General features: G+C 38.0%; 1 protein-coding gene across 4 annotated transcripts in view; it reads left to right on the forward strand.

Annotated features, from left to right (window-relative positions):
* The window catches only part of SRPK2 (SRSF protein kinase 2), a 147,367-nt gene that overhangs the window by 91,805 nt on the left and 43,279 nt on the right, over positions 1–12,283 (forward strand). For all 4 annotated transcript variants that reach the window (XM_023518706.1, XM_023518701.1, XM_003782602.2 and 1 more), the window contains exons 3-6: positions 6,613–6,721; positions 8,075–8,162; positions 8,385–8,472; positions 10,547–10,653. In XM_023518706.1, coding sequence (XP_023374474.1) covers positions 6,613–6,721; positions 8,075–8,162; positions 8,385–8,472; positions 10,547–10,653 — 392 coding nt within the window. The remainder of the gene's footprint in view (positions 1–6,612; positions 6,722–8,074; positions 8,163–8,384; positions 8,473–10,546; positions 10,654–12,283) is intronic.

A 12,283-nucleotide genomic window follows, 5' to 3' on the forward strand; every position in this document is an offset into this window, starting at 1 on the left:
ACATCTACCTCTCTATTTTTGTGCCAGTACCATGTTGTTTTGATCACTATGGATTTGTAGTATAGTCTGAGGTCTGGTAGCGTGATTCCTCCCGCTTTGTTTTTATTCCTGAGTAATGTCTTGGCTATTCAAGGTGTGTATTTAATTTTCTTTTTCTAGAATCTGATTCTAGCTTTGTCAGTGTCCCTAGCTGTTACTGTACTTTAATCTCTTCAATATTTGTGGAACACCATGATAGCTTTACTGAGGATCTTAAACATATCATCCCACCTCAATATCTTTCTTACCAGTTTGCCTTAATTACTATACATTTTAATTTTGTAGTATAATAAAACATAATTTTTCTAGTATGCAATTCTCTTTGTAGTATTTTTGTATGATATTGGTAGAGATACATTTAGATTATTAGTTTATTTTCCCCCATATAGTCGTAAGGGAAATCTTCCGAGGCTGCAGTCCCCAACTCCTGGACTCCACACTGCTACTGGTCTGTGGCCTGTTAGGAACCAGGCCACCCAGCATCACCAGAGCTCTATTTCCTGTCCCTTATCTCTCCTCCCTTCTTTGGAAAAATTGTCTTCCACAGACTGCTCTTCTAAGGGTGCACATATATTTCCCCCCACAAATAACAAAGTCAGAACTTCTGCACAGTTCTCAAGGCTCTTCACCTGATCCCAGCGTACCTTTATCATTTTCTTCCTTAGCACCAAGCACAACTATGTATTTTCAGTATAAATGTGCTTTCCTGCTGCTGTGAATTTCCTCATGCTGTGTCTCTGTTCTTTTTTTTCTGTTATAGCATAACATCACCTCAGAATTTAGTTTTAGCCTACATTTGGAACTAGTGAAGTATGTACCACTAGTCCCTACCAGAGGACAGGAGACAGAAGGGCCACCCTCCCTCCTATCCCGCCTCTCTCTGACTCTTGCTCTTTTTCTCTCTCACGTATTTAGTGCCTATCATGGTCCGGGCACTGGGTACTGTGTGCTGAGGATACTGGCTAAAGAAAGCCGTGTCCCTTTCCTCATAGAGTTTATAATCTCCTGGAAAGACAAATGAAAAGATGAATAAAATAAATTATATTGTATTTTATAGCAGAAGTATGATAAAACATGAGGCATTATGGAGGCGCATTAAGAGATGCCCAGAATAGAGGTGCTTTTCAGCCAGGAGAATCGGGATGTGCTTCCTAGGAGCAGGCCCTGCCTGAGTTCATCCTGAAGGATCAGTAGCTCTTACTGTGTCCTCACACTTCACATACTCCCCTGAACAATTTTACAGATACATACACATAATACAATAGATGAACTAATCATAGAGTAGAAGTAATACAAAGTCAGGTTAAGGTTAAAACATAAAGATTTATTAATAGGGATCTGCATAACTTGAGAGAATGTTGTTGATTTGGGTTTCTTAGTTATCAAAAGAAGAAAAGAAATTCTAAGACTGACAGTTTTCATCAGATGTAGAAACCAATTGAGAGTTTTCATAAGCTGAAAAAAGAAGAGTTTTTTCCCCTCTCTTCAGTGATGTAGATTGGAAGCTAACAAGTTAACTTGTCACAGTTTCTGGGGCACTTGGAGGAGCTGTGAGATCCTGAATCAGAGACAGAGCACGTTCCTCACAGCACTGCAAGCAGCTTGAGCTTCCTGTTTGTGTTGCTTCCTCTTACCCTCAAATTTAACCAGAGTGATGTGGAGGCAGGCCCATGTGGGTGTTTGTGTGCCATTTGAGGAACTCCTAGCTTAGGAAACCCCAGTCTTTTGTAAGAGCCTACAACCAGACTTGCCCAACCTTTGCACCTGGGGGAGATACTTATATACTGGACATATTTATTATTTCTGAGGTCGTTTACTGTAGAAACCTTTGAAAGACTGCCTCGAATAAAGGCCATCAATGTGTCTGTTTAAAAAATGAACAGGATTATAGGAGACTTATGTAGAATTGTCCTCTAACAACATTTCTTTCATAAGTCCCTATAAAGGGGTTGATAAAGTGGTCACTACTTACAGTGACTTTAGTGAGTATAACACATGTGAGTACAAAAGTATCACACATACTTTTTGGTATTACTTTTATGTCAGCTATATTAATTGTCTGTTACTATGTCACAAATGATTCCAAGATTTGTCGGTTTAAAACATAAATATTATTACTTTTTGAGACAGAGTTTGACTCTGTTGCTCTAGGCTAGCCTGCTGTGGCATCAACCTACCTCACAGCAACCTCAAACTCCTGGACTCAAGCAATCCTCCTTCCTCAGCCTCCTGAGTAGTTAGGACTACAGGTGCCTGTAACATCCCCCAGCTAATTTTTTCTTTCTTTCTTTTCTTTTTTTCTTTTTTTTTTTTTTTTAACAGAGATGGGGTCTTGCTCTTGCTTAGGCTGATCTTGAACTCCTAAGCTCAAGATATCTTCCTGCCTCCGCCTCTCAGACCGCTGGGATTACAGATGTGAGCTACTGCACCCACCCTGAATATTGTGTTTTCATTTTTGCTTTACCAGGTCTTATTTAGAAATGGTCAGTATTAGTTGACTTGCACTATGTATAACCAAGAAGGAATTAGTATTTGGAATATATAAGGAATATCTACAATTAATAAAATGATAAACAGTCCACTAGAAAAATGATCTAAATCATTTAACAGATATTTCACATGTTGAAAATATGAGTGGCCACAATGAATATAAACAAATGCTTGACCTCATTAGTAATGAAACTGAGAGTAAAACTGGATACAAGTCCTTATCAGTTATATGCTTTGCAAAATATTTTCTCCGAATCTGAGGCCTATCTTTTTCTTCTCATAGACTTTTTAATTTTGATGAAGTCCAGTTTATCACTTGGTTCTTTAATAGATTATCCTTTTGGTGTTTTTTGAGACAAAGTCTCACTCTGTGCTCTGAGTAGAGTGCTGTGGCATCATAGCTTACAGCAAACTCTTGGACTCAAGTGAACTTCTTGCTTCAGCCTCCCAAATAGCTGGGACTACAGGCACCTGCCACAATGCATGGCTAGTTTTTTTCTGTTTTTAGCAGAGACCGTGTCTAGCTCTTGCTCAGGCTCGTCTGGAACTCCTGAGCTCAAGCAGTCCACCCGTCTTGGCCTGCCAGAGTGCTAACAGGCCCAGCCCTTTTGGTATCTTAAGAAATCTTTAACTAAGGTCAAAAGGTTTCCTCCTAGAAGTTGTGTAGTTTTAGGTTTTACAGTTAAGGATGTAATCCATTTTGAGTTTATTGCATTTGATGCCAAGTACAGGTCAGAGGTTTTCTTTTTCTTGTTCCCCTCCCCTTTCCCATGTTGTTATTCCTTTCCCTTCCCTTCCCTTCTACTAGGATATCTAGTTGTTCTAGCATTACTTGTTGAAATGTTCTATTCTTTTTTTACTCTGTTTGCTTTGTACCTCGTGTAGTATCAATGCATTGAATTTCCATGTGAACATTAGAATCAGTTGTCAACTTCTTCTGCAAAGCCTGTGGGAATTCTGATGATGATTGCATTGAATCTATAAATCAACTTGGGGAGAGTCAACACTTAACAATATTGAGGCTTCCAACCCATGGATAGAGCATATCTTTCCATTTATTTAGGTGTTTTTTAAATTTCTTTCAGCAGTGTTTTGTGGTTTTCATCATACAGGGTATTACCATCCTTTGTCATAATGTGTTTCCCTATGAAATTATATATTTAAGATTTTAGTTTCTCATTGCTAATATATAGGTCACTACCTGTCTTCATTCACTTGCTAGTTTTAACAGCTTCATTGCAGATAACCTTTAAATTTTATTTATAGATGCATATGTGTATGTGTCTGATATAATACGTTTATATATATAACTTTTGTCTGTGGATAAAGACGTTTTACATTTTCTTTCCAGTCATGATGCCTTTTTATTTTATGTGATTGTACTAATTAGAGCTTTCAGTACAATGTTATACAGAATTGGTGAGAGCACTTACCTTGTTTCTCATTTTAGGGGAAAAGCATTCAGTCTTTCATCATTGAGTCTGATGTTTCTGTAGGTTTTGAATGGATATTCTTCTATTCCTGATTTTTAGAGAATTTTTATTTTAGCTGGCCTGGGCTGGGTTCGAACCCACCAGCCTTGGTGTATGTGGCCGATGCCTTACCCTCTGAGCTACAGGTGCTGCCTTTTTTGAGAATTTTGATCAGGAATGAATGTTGGATCCTATCAAATAGTTTTTTTCTGTAGCTGTTGAACTGATCATACGGTTTTTCCTTTTTTAGTGTATGAATTACATCAGTTGAGTTTTATTTATTTTAGTTTTGAATATTAAAGCAAGTTTATGTTCCTGAAATAAACCCCACCTGATTATGATGCATCATCATTTTTATATGTATATTGGGTGATTTGATTTATTGAAATTTTGTCTATAATTTTTGTATCTGTGTTAGGAAGAAAATGGGTTTCTTTCTCAAGCTTTGGAACCAAAGTAATGTTGGCTTCATAAATGAGATAAGGAATATTCCCTCCTTTTTACTTTTTAGGAGGAGTTTGTGTAGAATTGGTAGTATTTGTTACATAATGTTTTGGAAAAAATAACAATGCATTTTTCATGGGACGATTCTTAATAAATTTTGTTTTTAAAATAAGTATAAGGTTGTTCAGGGTCATCATTTCTTCTTAGAATTTGAGTGGTTTGTGTTTTATAAAATGTTTGTCCTTTTCATCTTAAGTTTTCATATATATAGGTGTGAAGTTATAATATGCCCAAAATGTTGTTACAGATTTTGAGATTAAAATTCAGGAAAAGGCTGGGAGTGGTGGTTCACACCCAAAATCTTTGCACTCTGGGAGGCCAAGGTGGGTGGATTGCCTGAGCTCAGGAGTTCAAGACCAGCCTGAGCAAGAGGAGACCCCATCTCTACTAAAAATGAAACTGAGGCAGGAGGATTGCTTTAGCCAAGTGTTTGAGGATGCCAATGAGCTATAACACTACTGCACTTAGTACTAAGGGCGACAAAGTGAGACTCTGTCTTCAAAAAATAGAAATAAAAATAAAAATCCAGGAAAAGCCAGTGAGATTGTGAGGAGAATAAGAATCTTAGAAACTCAGTATTTGGTCAAATTCCTGCTTCACTAATCCAACACAAGTTCAGTGTTCATAGTATTTCTTGAAGTATTTCTCAGAGCCTTCTTGGGAGAAACACAAGTATTTTGAGGATGTGGTTTAGATACTTCCTGCACCTGCTTTGAGCCTCTCAACCCTAGGCATAAACTATCTGTAGTTTTACTGAGAAATTTGTAAGAATTCTGTAGATTAAAAAAACAAGAAATAGTATCTGTACAATAAATGAGCAGTAGGTAAAATTAAAACAATGAAAAGTTTGTTATCAAACTAAAAAGGTAAAAATGCATTATTTCAGAGAAAACTGAAAAGAGCGATTAAAAAAATAAATTATAGAAGTAATTTTATATCCAGTATGTCCATTGCTAATCGCTTATCTCCTAGACTGTTTCCTACACATTTCACTTAAAATGGGCTACTATACTTTCTATTTTATAGCTTGATTATTTTAATTAAAAATGTGCAGCATGGGGCGGCGCCTGTGGCTCAAGGAGTAGTAGGGTGCTGGCCCCACATACCGGAGGTGGTGAGTTTAAACCTTGTCCCAGCCAAAAACTGGAGGAAAAAAAAAAAGCACAGCAAAGGTCAGGGAGGCCCCCTTACCTCCAGGAATTCACCTTAACAGAGTACTCTTTCTCCCTCTTAAACTGATCTCTTCTGTTGGAGAAGGAATATTTCCAGGCAGGATTTTGAGATTGGAGGAACAGTGCTGAGAACAAGAAACCCTGTGAGAGGGTAAATCGAGGCATATATTAACTGCTCCTTATCAGTTATGCATAAACTGTTGGTGTATGCATACTTTATGCAGAGTAAACATCCTTTATTTTGGTGAGTTTTATTGTACAGATCTAAGAAGGTTGGCGTTTATTTAACTTGTTGGTTAGAAGAAAAAACAAATAAATATGAAGAATGTACGATTGTACATATCTAGATTTAAATACAAAATTTTGGCTGAGCAGTGGCTCACACCTGTAATCCTAGCACTCTGGGAGGCCAAGTTGGGTGGGTTGTTTGAGTTCAGGAGTTTGAGACCAGCCTGAGCCAAGAGCAAGACCCCTATTTCTGTTAAAAATAGAACAATTAACTGGGCATTGTGACAGGTTACCTGTAGTCCTAGCTACTTGGGGGACTGAGGCAAGAGGTTGCTGTGAGCTAGGCTGGTGGTGCTTTGGGACTCTTCCCATGGCACTGAGCGAGATTCCATCTCAATTTAAAAAAAAAAAGAAAGAAAAATTAAAATAATACAAAACTTTGAGTTACTCTTATAGAGTGTTGGATGGTTCATTGCCTCTTTAAATTAAAACAGCCTAATGGGAATTCATAGAATATTTTTCTCCTGATGAAAGATATTTCTGTAAAAATCTAATTAAACATATTTTAATCTGATTGTATTGTTTAGAGTTTTAGAAGAGCTCTAAAGAATTGACAAAGGAAGAGATGAGATGTTGCTTCAATTTTTCTGATATTTTGGATTCTCTTTTTAATCTCTCCTCCTTCTCTCCCACTTTTTTAAATTAAGGTGGCTATCATCCAGTGAAAATTGGAGACCTCTTTAATGGCCGGTATCATGTTATTAGAAAGCTTGGATGGGGGCACTTCTCTACCGTCTGGCTATGCTGGGATATGCAGTAAGTGTTCTTTGTCATTTGTGTGCATTTTGGATTCCTGGTCTAGTTTCACCATCTGGTTTCTAAGAAGTGTGGCTGAAGGTTGCGCTTACGTTGTTGTGCAAGTAAAGTGCTTAGCCCAGGCCTCCCCCAGCTACTAGACTTCCTTGCCCTTTTTCATTTGAAGCTTATTTCAAACCTTAAAATAATTTCTTCTGGGTTTATCTCTGGAGCTTATTCCTTAAAACTGCTTTAATTGGGATCATGTTATTTTTCTAGTAATTCATCCATACCAGGAAAACTTTAAAATATAAAATTGATAATGTATAGACTTTTCTCATCGATGGATTATTTATAACACTTTTTAAAGTCGTGATATGTAGTAAGACATTTCATTACTAGCCAGCACATATATATCAATACATGTGTGGGGTGTGTGTGTGTAGAAAGAAAGTGTTACAAAAGAATACTTTCCCTTACTATTAATATTATGTGATAATTTTGACATTTTTCTGGTCTGTTTTAATTAGAAAAAGACAAAACAACAAAAGAAAAACAGCATAAAAGAGATTGCTTGACTCACGGATCAGCTTTTTGATTGTGGCTTCAAAATTTGAAAAGTACCATTTTAAAGGAAAGCTCGTTAAAGGTTTATATTTTTTGAGTAGGTCTCATTACAAGCTGAGTATCCCTTATTTGAAATGCTTGGGACCAGAAGTGTTTCAGATTTTGAATTTTTTTCTAGGCTTTGGGATATTTGCATGTATGTAACAAGATACCTTGGCCATGAGACCTATGTCTGAATATAAAAGTTGTTTCTGTTTCAAAATGTATATACGTTTTATACACAAAGCCTGAAGGTAATTTTATACAACATTTTAAAAAATAATTTTATGCTTGGAATAAAGTTTTTTTTTTTTGAGACAGAGCCTCAAGCTGTTTCCCTGGGTAGAATGCTGTGGCATCACAGCTCACAGCAACCTCCAACTCCTAGGCTCAAGCGAGTCTCCTGCCTCCGCCTCCCAAGTAGCTGGGACCACAGGCGCCCACCACAGCGCCCGGCTACTTTTTTTGCAGCCGTCATTGTTGTTCGGTGGGCCAGGGCTGGGTTCGAACCTGCCACCTTAGGTGTATGTGGCTGATGACTTAGCCACTTGAGCCACAGGCGCCGAACCTGGAATAAAGGTTTTACTATGTTTTGCCTGTGATATGTCAGGTGTGGAATTTTACACTTGTGTCATCAGGTCGACACTCAGAATATTTCAGACTTTGTAGCATCTTGGATTTCTGATTTTCAGATGAGGGATGCTCAACATGTAAAGCAACCATTTTTTTTTCTGCTGATAATATAAATAAATATGCTTTTTATTTTAGAGGGAAAAGATTTGTTGCAATGAAAGTTGTAAAAAGTGCTCAGCATTATACAGAGACAGCCTTGGATGAAATAAAATTGCTCAAATGTGTAAGTATTGCAACAAGGTGAATTATGTAAGACATATAAATGACTAAAATTTTATAGAGGGGTTTTTCTGTAACAATTAAAGTTGTGTTTTTCATAAGTTCAAATGCTGAATCTTTTATTTTAAAAATATCACTTTTATTAAAACAATGTTGGTTTGAACATAATGGGAGAAGGTACTCCGTCTTAAACTCTTCCATCCTCAACAGTCCTCTTTCTTTGCAGGTTCGAGAGAGTGATCCCAGTGACCCAAACAAAGACATGGTAGTCCAGCTCATTGATGACTTCAAAATTTCAGGCATGAATGGGATACGTATCCTTTACTTCCTAAAAGCTGAATCATAATATGCATATATATTCTTTACTTTTAAGAAATAGGAATATTGGGTGGTGCCTGTGGCTCAAGGAGTAGGGCACCAGCCCCATTTACCAGGGGTGGTGGGTTCAAACCTGGCCCTGGCCAAAACTGCAAAATAAAAAAAATAAAGAAATCGGAATATTTCAAGCACCTATAAACGTCTGTTTTCCTTCTGTATTGCCCTCAGTGTAGTCTTTGGGGTCGCTGGGAAGTGCTCTAAAATGACGCCTTTAGAGTGGCTACAAAGGATTGGGCGGGGGTTAGTGTCGTAGCATCTTAGAAACACTCCTTTCCTTTCATCCTGTCTCTTCCCTCCCTTTCTTCCTCCTTCCCCCTTGACTTACTTTGGCATGGAATTAATTATTGATTTTTCATTAATTGTGGTGAAGTTGATTTTTTGCAATGGCATATAGAAGCATAAGCAGCTTCTTTGTGCTTTAAAGTTGCTAAAAGCAGTGCACAAGGATTATTAATGCTCCAGAGGCTGCTAAGCACCACGTGAGGATGGAGCATTGACTGAGATGATAAAAATACTCTGAATGTTAACATTCTCAGAGTGGCAGTTGAATACTATTAGTATGATAGCACCCGTAATACTGAATTCTACGTCCAGTATGATACAAGTAGGCCTTTTAAGTAGTCGTTCCTGTCGAGTATCATTTTTCTGCCAGGTAAATATGGAAATCCTTTGGTTTTTGTTATATTACTCCCAATTTGTCTACTTTGCCAAAGCTTAGTGAAAGTAGGGTGATGCATTTTTTTTACAATAGATGCTAAATCTGACATAAGCCAGAGCTTAATGAAAAAGACTGTTATAGTTTTTCTTTAAAAAATTTGTCTTATGAAAAATTTCAAACATAACAGTAGAGAGTGTAGTACAGTGTATTTCTGTAAGTCCATCACCTAAGTTCAGTGATGGCCAAGGTCTGGCCACAGTTGCTCCTTCTATCCTTTCTCTCCAAATTATTTTAAAGCAAATCTGAAAACCATGTCTTTTTATTTTATCTTTAGTAATGTCAGTGTGCATCTGTGAAAAAGTTTGATGTAACCATAAAACTCACCAAATAAATCTTAACAGTTGTTTGATACCGTATCATACTTCAAATTTTAAATTTCAAACATTCAAATTTCTTTGGTTTTGTGAAAATGAATTTTTAAAGACTTGTTTGAATCACTTGCAACCATGTTTTCCGCTGAGTCATTGTCTTCCTACATCTGTATTGACTGACTTCTGTTGTTTGGTTGAAGATTAAATTTTTCAATTTATGTATCCTCCTTTTTGTTAGAATGTGGTACAGGATGTTTGTTTCCTCAGAAAGAAATTACCTTGATGGAAATTAATGATTCTTGAAAGATGAAACAGTTTCCTGGTCAGCTGTAAGATCAGGGGTTCCTCTTGCATAGAATGGCACTGGGCCTAAGAGTCGGTGTCTAACTGGAACAGAGCAGTCTGGACAGGCAGGGGGGCTCATGACTTCCTTTTCTTTTTTGAGAATACCACTTTTGCCTGTACTACTGTTAAGTTGTGTGGGTGTGTGTTGGTTTTTGTCAGGCCTCAGAAGGACATGACTGGGGGCTATGGAGAGGGCTGTTTTATCCTCACCCTTCCTTTGCCCGGGGACTTGACAGAGTGCAGCACCAGGATGAGGTGACAGAGAGCCGAGTATCTCAGGACCTACAGCTTAGGGCTGAGAGCACAAATGGAGAGAAGAGGTGATGTTTCAGTTTCCAGGATGCTCTGTCCATATTTTCATGTTGGATCCTCTGTGGTGGCCCTTTATGTGCCTGGGCTTAGGAATATTGGACCATCTACTGACCGGGGGATGCTAGGGTGTGTCGAGAGCTCAGGTCTTCTGGTGTCTCTCAGGTCTTTTCCTTTTTCATTTTGACCACTTTTGGTATTCCTGATAGTATTGACATTGTGTTTTATAAAGAAATAAATGTTTGGCAAGTGACACAGTGATGCTGCTTTCAGTAACTGTCTCACTCCAGGAATTGCATCCAGGAATGATCCTTAACTGGGTCCCAGATGTGTGCATGGTCTTTGAAGTGCTTGGCCATCATCTCCTCAAGTGGATCATCAAGTCCAACTATCAAGGCCTCCCAGTTCGTTGTGTGAAGAGTATCATTAGACAGGTAAAGACTTCTGATGGCAATTCCCACTCCCCAAAACCTAATTGGCTACCTTTAAACATTTTGGACTCTTATTAGATGAGTTTATACTTATTTAATGATCTGCCATTCTGTCGTAAAGGGAGTGCTATGTAGTTGTTAGGCATGTATTTCTTCTGACATACCAATCTTTTTTAATGTAAGTGGTATGATATTGGTTAATCATAAATTGTTTTATCCAATATCTCTATTATAAAACATCCCATGTAGTTCCTTAGAAAATAATTCAGAAGAAATAACTTACCGTGTTTATTTACTATTTCTAAGTGTCTTTGGATAGAGGGTAACTCAGTGATAACTCAATGATAATTTAAGAGTTGCTTATAGACTTTCAGTAATAAGGTCACTAAATTCTAGAAATTTAAGGAATAGCATGGCGACTAGACTGTATTAATAACAATGTATTGTATACTTGAAATTTTTTAAGAAAGTAGAGCTTAAATTTTTTCACCACATGAAAAGTCTATGTGAGGTAGGTTAATTAGCTGGCCGTGGTAGTGGCACTTTAGTCTGGATGACAGAATGAGACCCTATATCAAAATAAAATGTCTTTGAACTTTGTCAGATGTCATCTTGGGGGCAAATTTTTCTCTTGTTAAGAGCCAGTGGAGTAAGAGAAACGTGCCAGGTGTACATGCTTTGGGGACAGACTCAATTTCAAATTAGCTTTGGCACATCCTATTCTGTGACTCTAATCGAGTTACTTACCCTCTGTGAGCCTGTTCCTTCTCCGGACTCAGGGTAACAATCTATAATTTGTAGCTTTCTGGTGGAGATTAGGCATGAGGGGCTATTTGGAACACACCCAACATAGTGAGTGACACAGTGGCCGTATGTGTTCTCAGTACACACCTCTGAGTTAAGGGTCATGTATTGAGTTCCACATCTCTTGGCATCGTCCTTCATATTTTAGGTGGCAGGAAAGAAACACTCTGGTTGCTGTCTTTCCTTGAATGAGGGAAGACGTTTATGCTTCCCTTTTTCTCTATAAAATGGCTGATTTGTGTGAGTTAGAGGGCTCATAAATAAACATTTCCACTTGTTTATTTTCCAGAGGTAATGACAGGATTGAATCAGTTGCCTTTTCAGGATTTTCTGTACACTGTTGTCAGCCCATGATCAGTTCTTAGTTGTTCTCATTTGGCCATGACCAACCTTTGGTGGGCAGAAAAGGGCCATCCCCATGGCTTCTGGTGGTGGTTCCGCTGATGCTGTGCGGCCCATACCCTGGCCTGCCTCATGGCTGCTTCTCTGGAGTCAAGCATGGAGTCTTGTGATTGTTTATTTGCCCCTCGGTTTTCATTTGTTTTTCTTTTTAAGTCACTTTATTGAGGTCTATTTTATGTCTTCATTTTTTTATTTTTTAAATCTGAAACTGAGAAAAAGGTGTTTGTGTCGGCATTATTTGCGACTCATTAAAAGATATTTCTCTGATAGGGTGGTATCTTTAAAGTCCTTTGGTGCTCTTTAAAAGTGGCTTTGACTTTCCTGTGTAATTGAAAGGCTGCCTGGATGGCTCGGCGCCTATAGCTCAACCGGCTAAGGCGCCAGCCACGTACACCTAAGGTGGCAGGTTCGAATCCCCAGCCCGGAC

Source organism: Otolemur garnettii, unplaced genomic scaffold (assembly GCF_000181295.1).
Source record: "Otolemur garnettii isolate 467f Iridium unplaced genomic scaffold, OtoGar3 scaffold00005, whole genome shotgun sequence".
NCBI classification, from domain to species: Eukaryota; Metazoa; Chordata; class Mammalia; order Primates; family Galagidae; genus Otolemur; species Otolemur garnettii.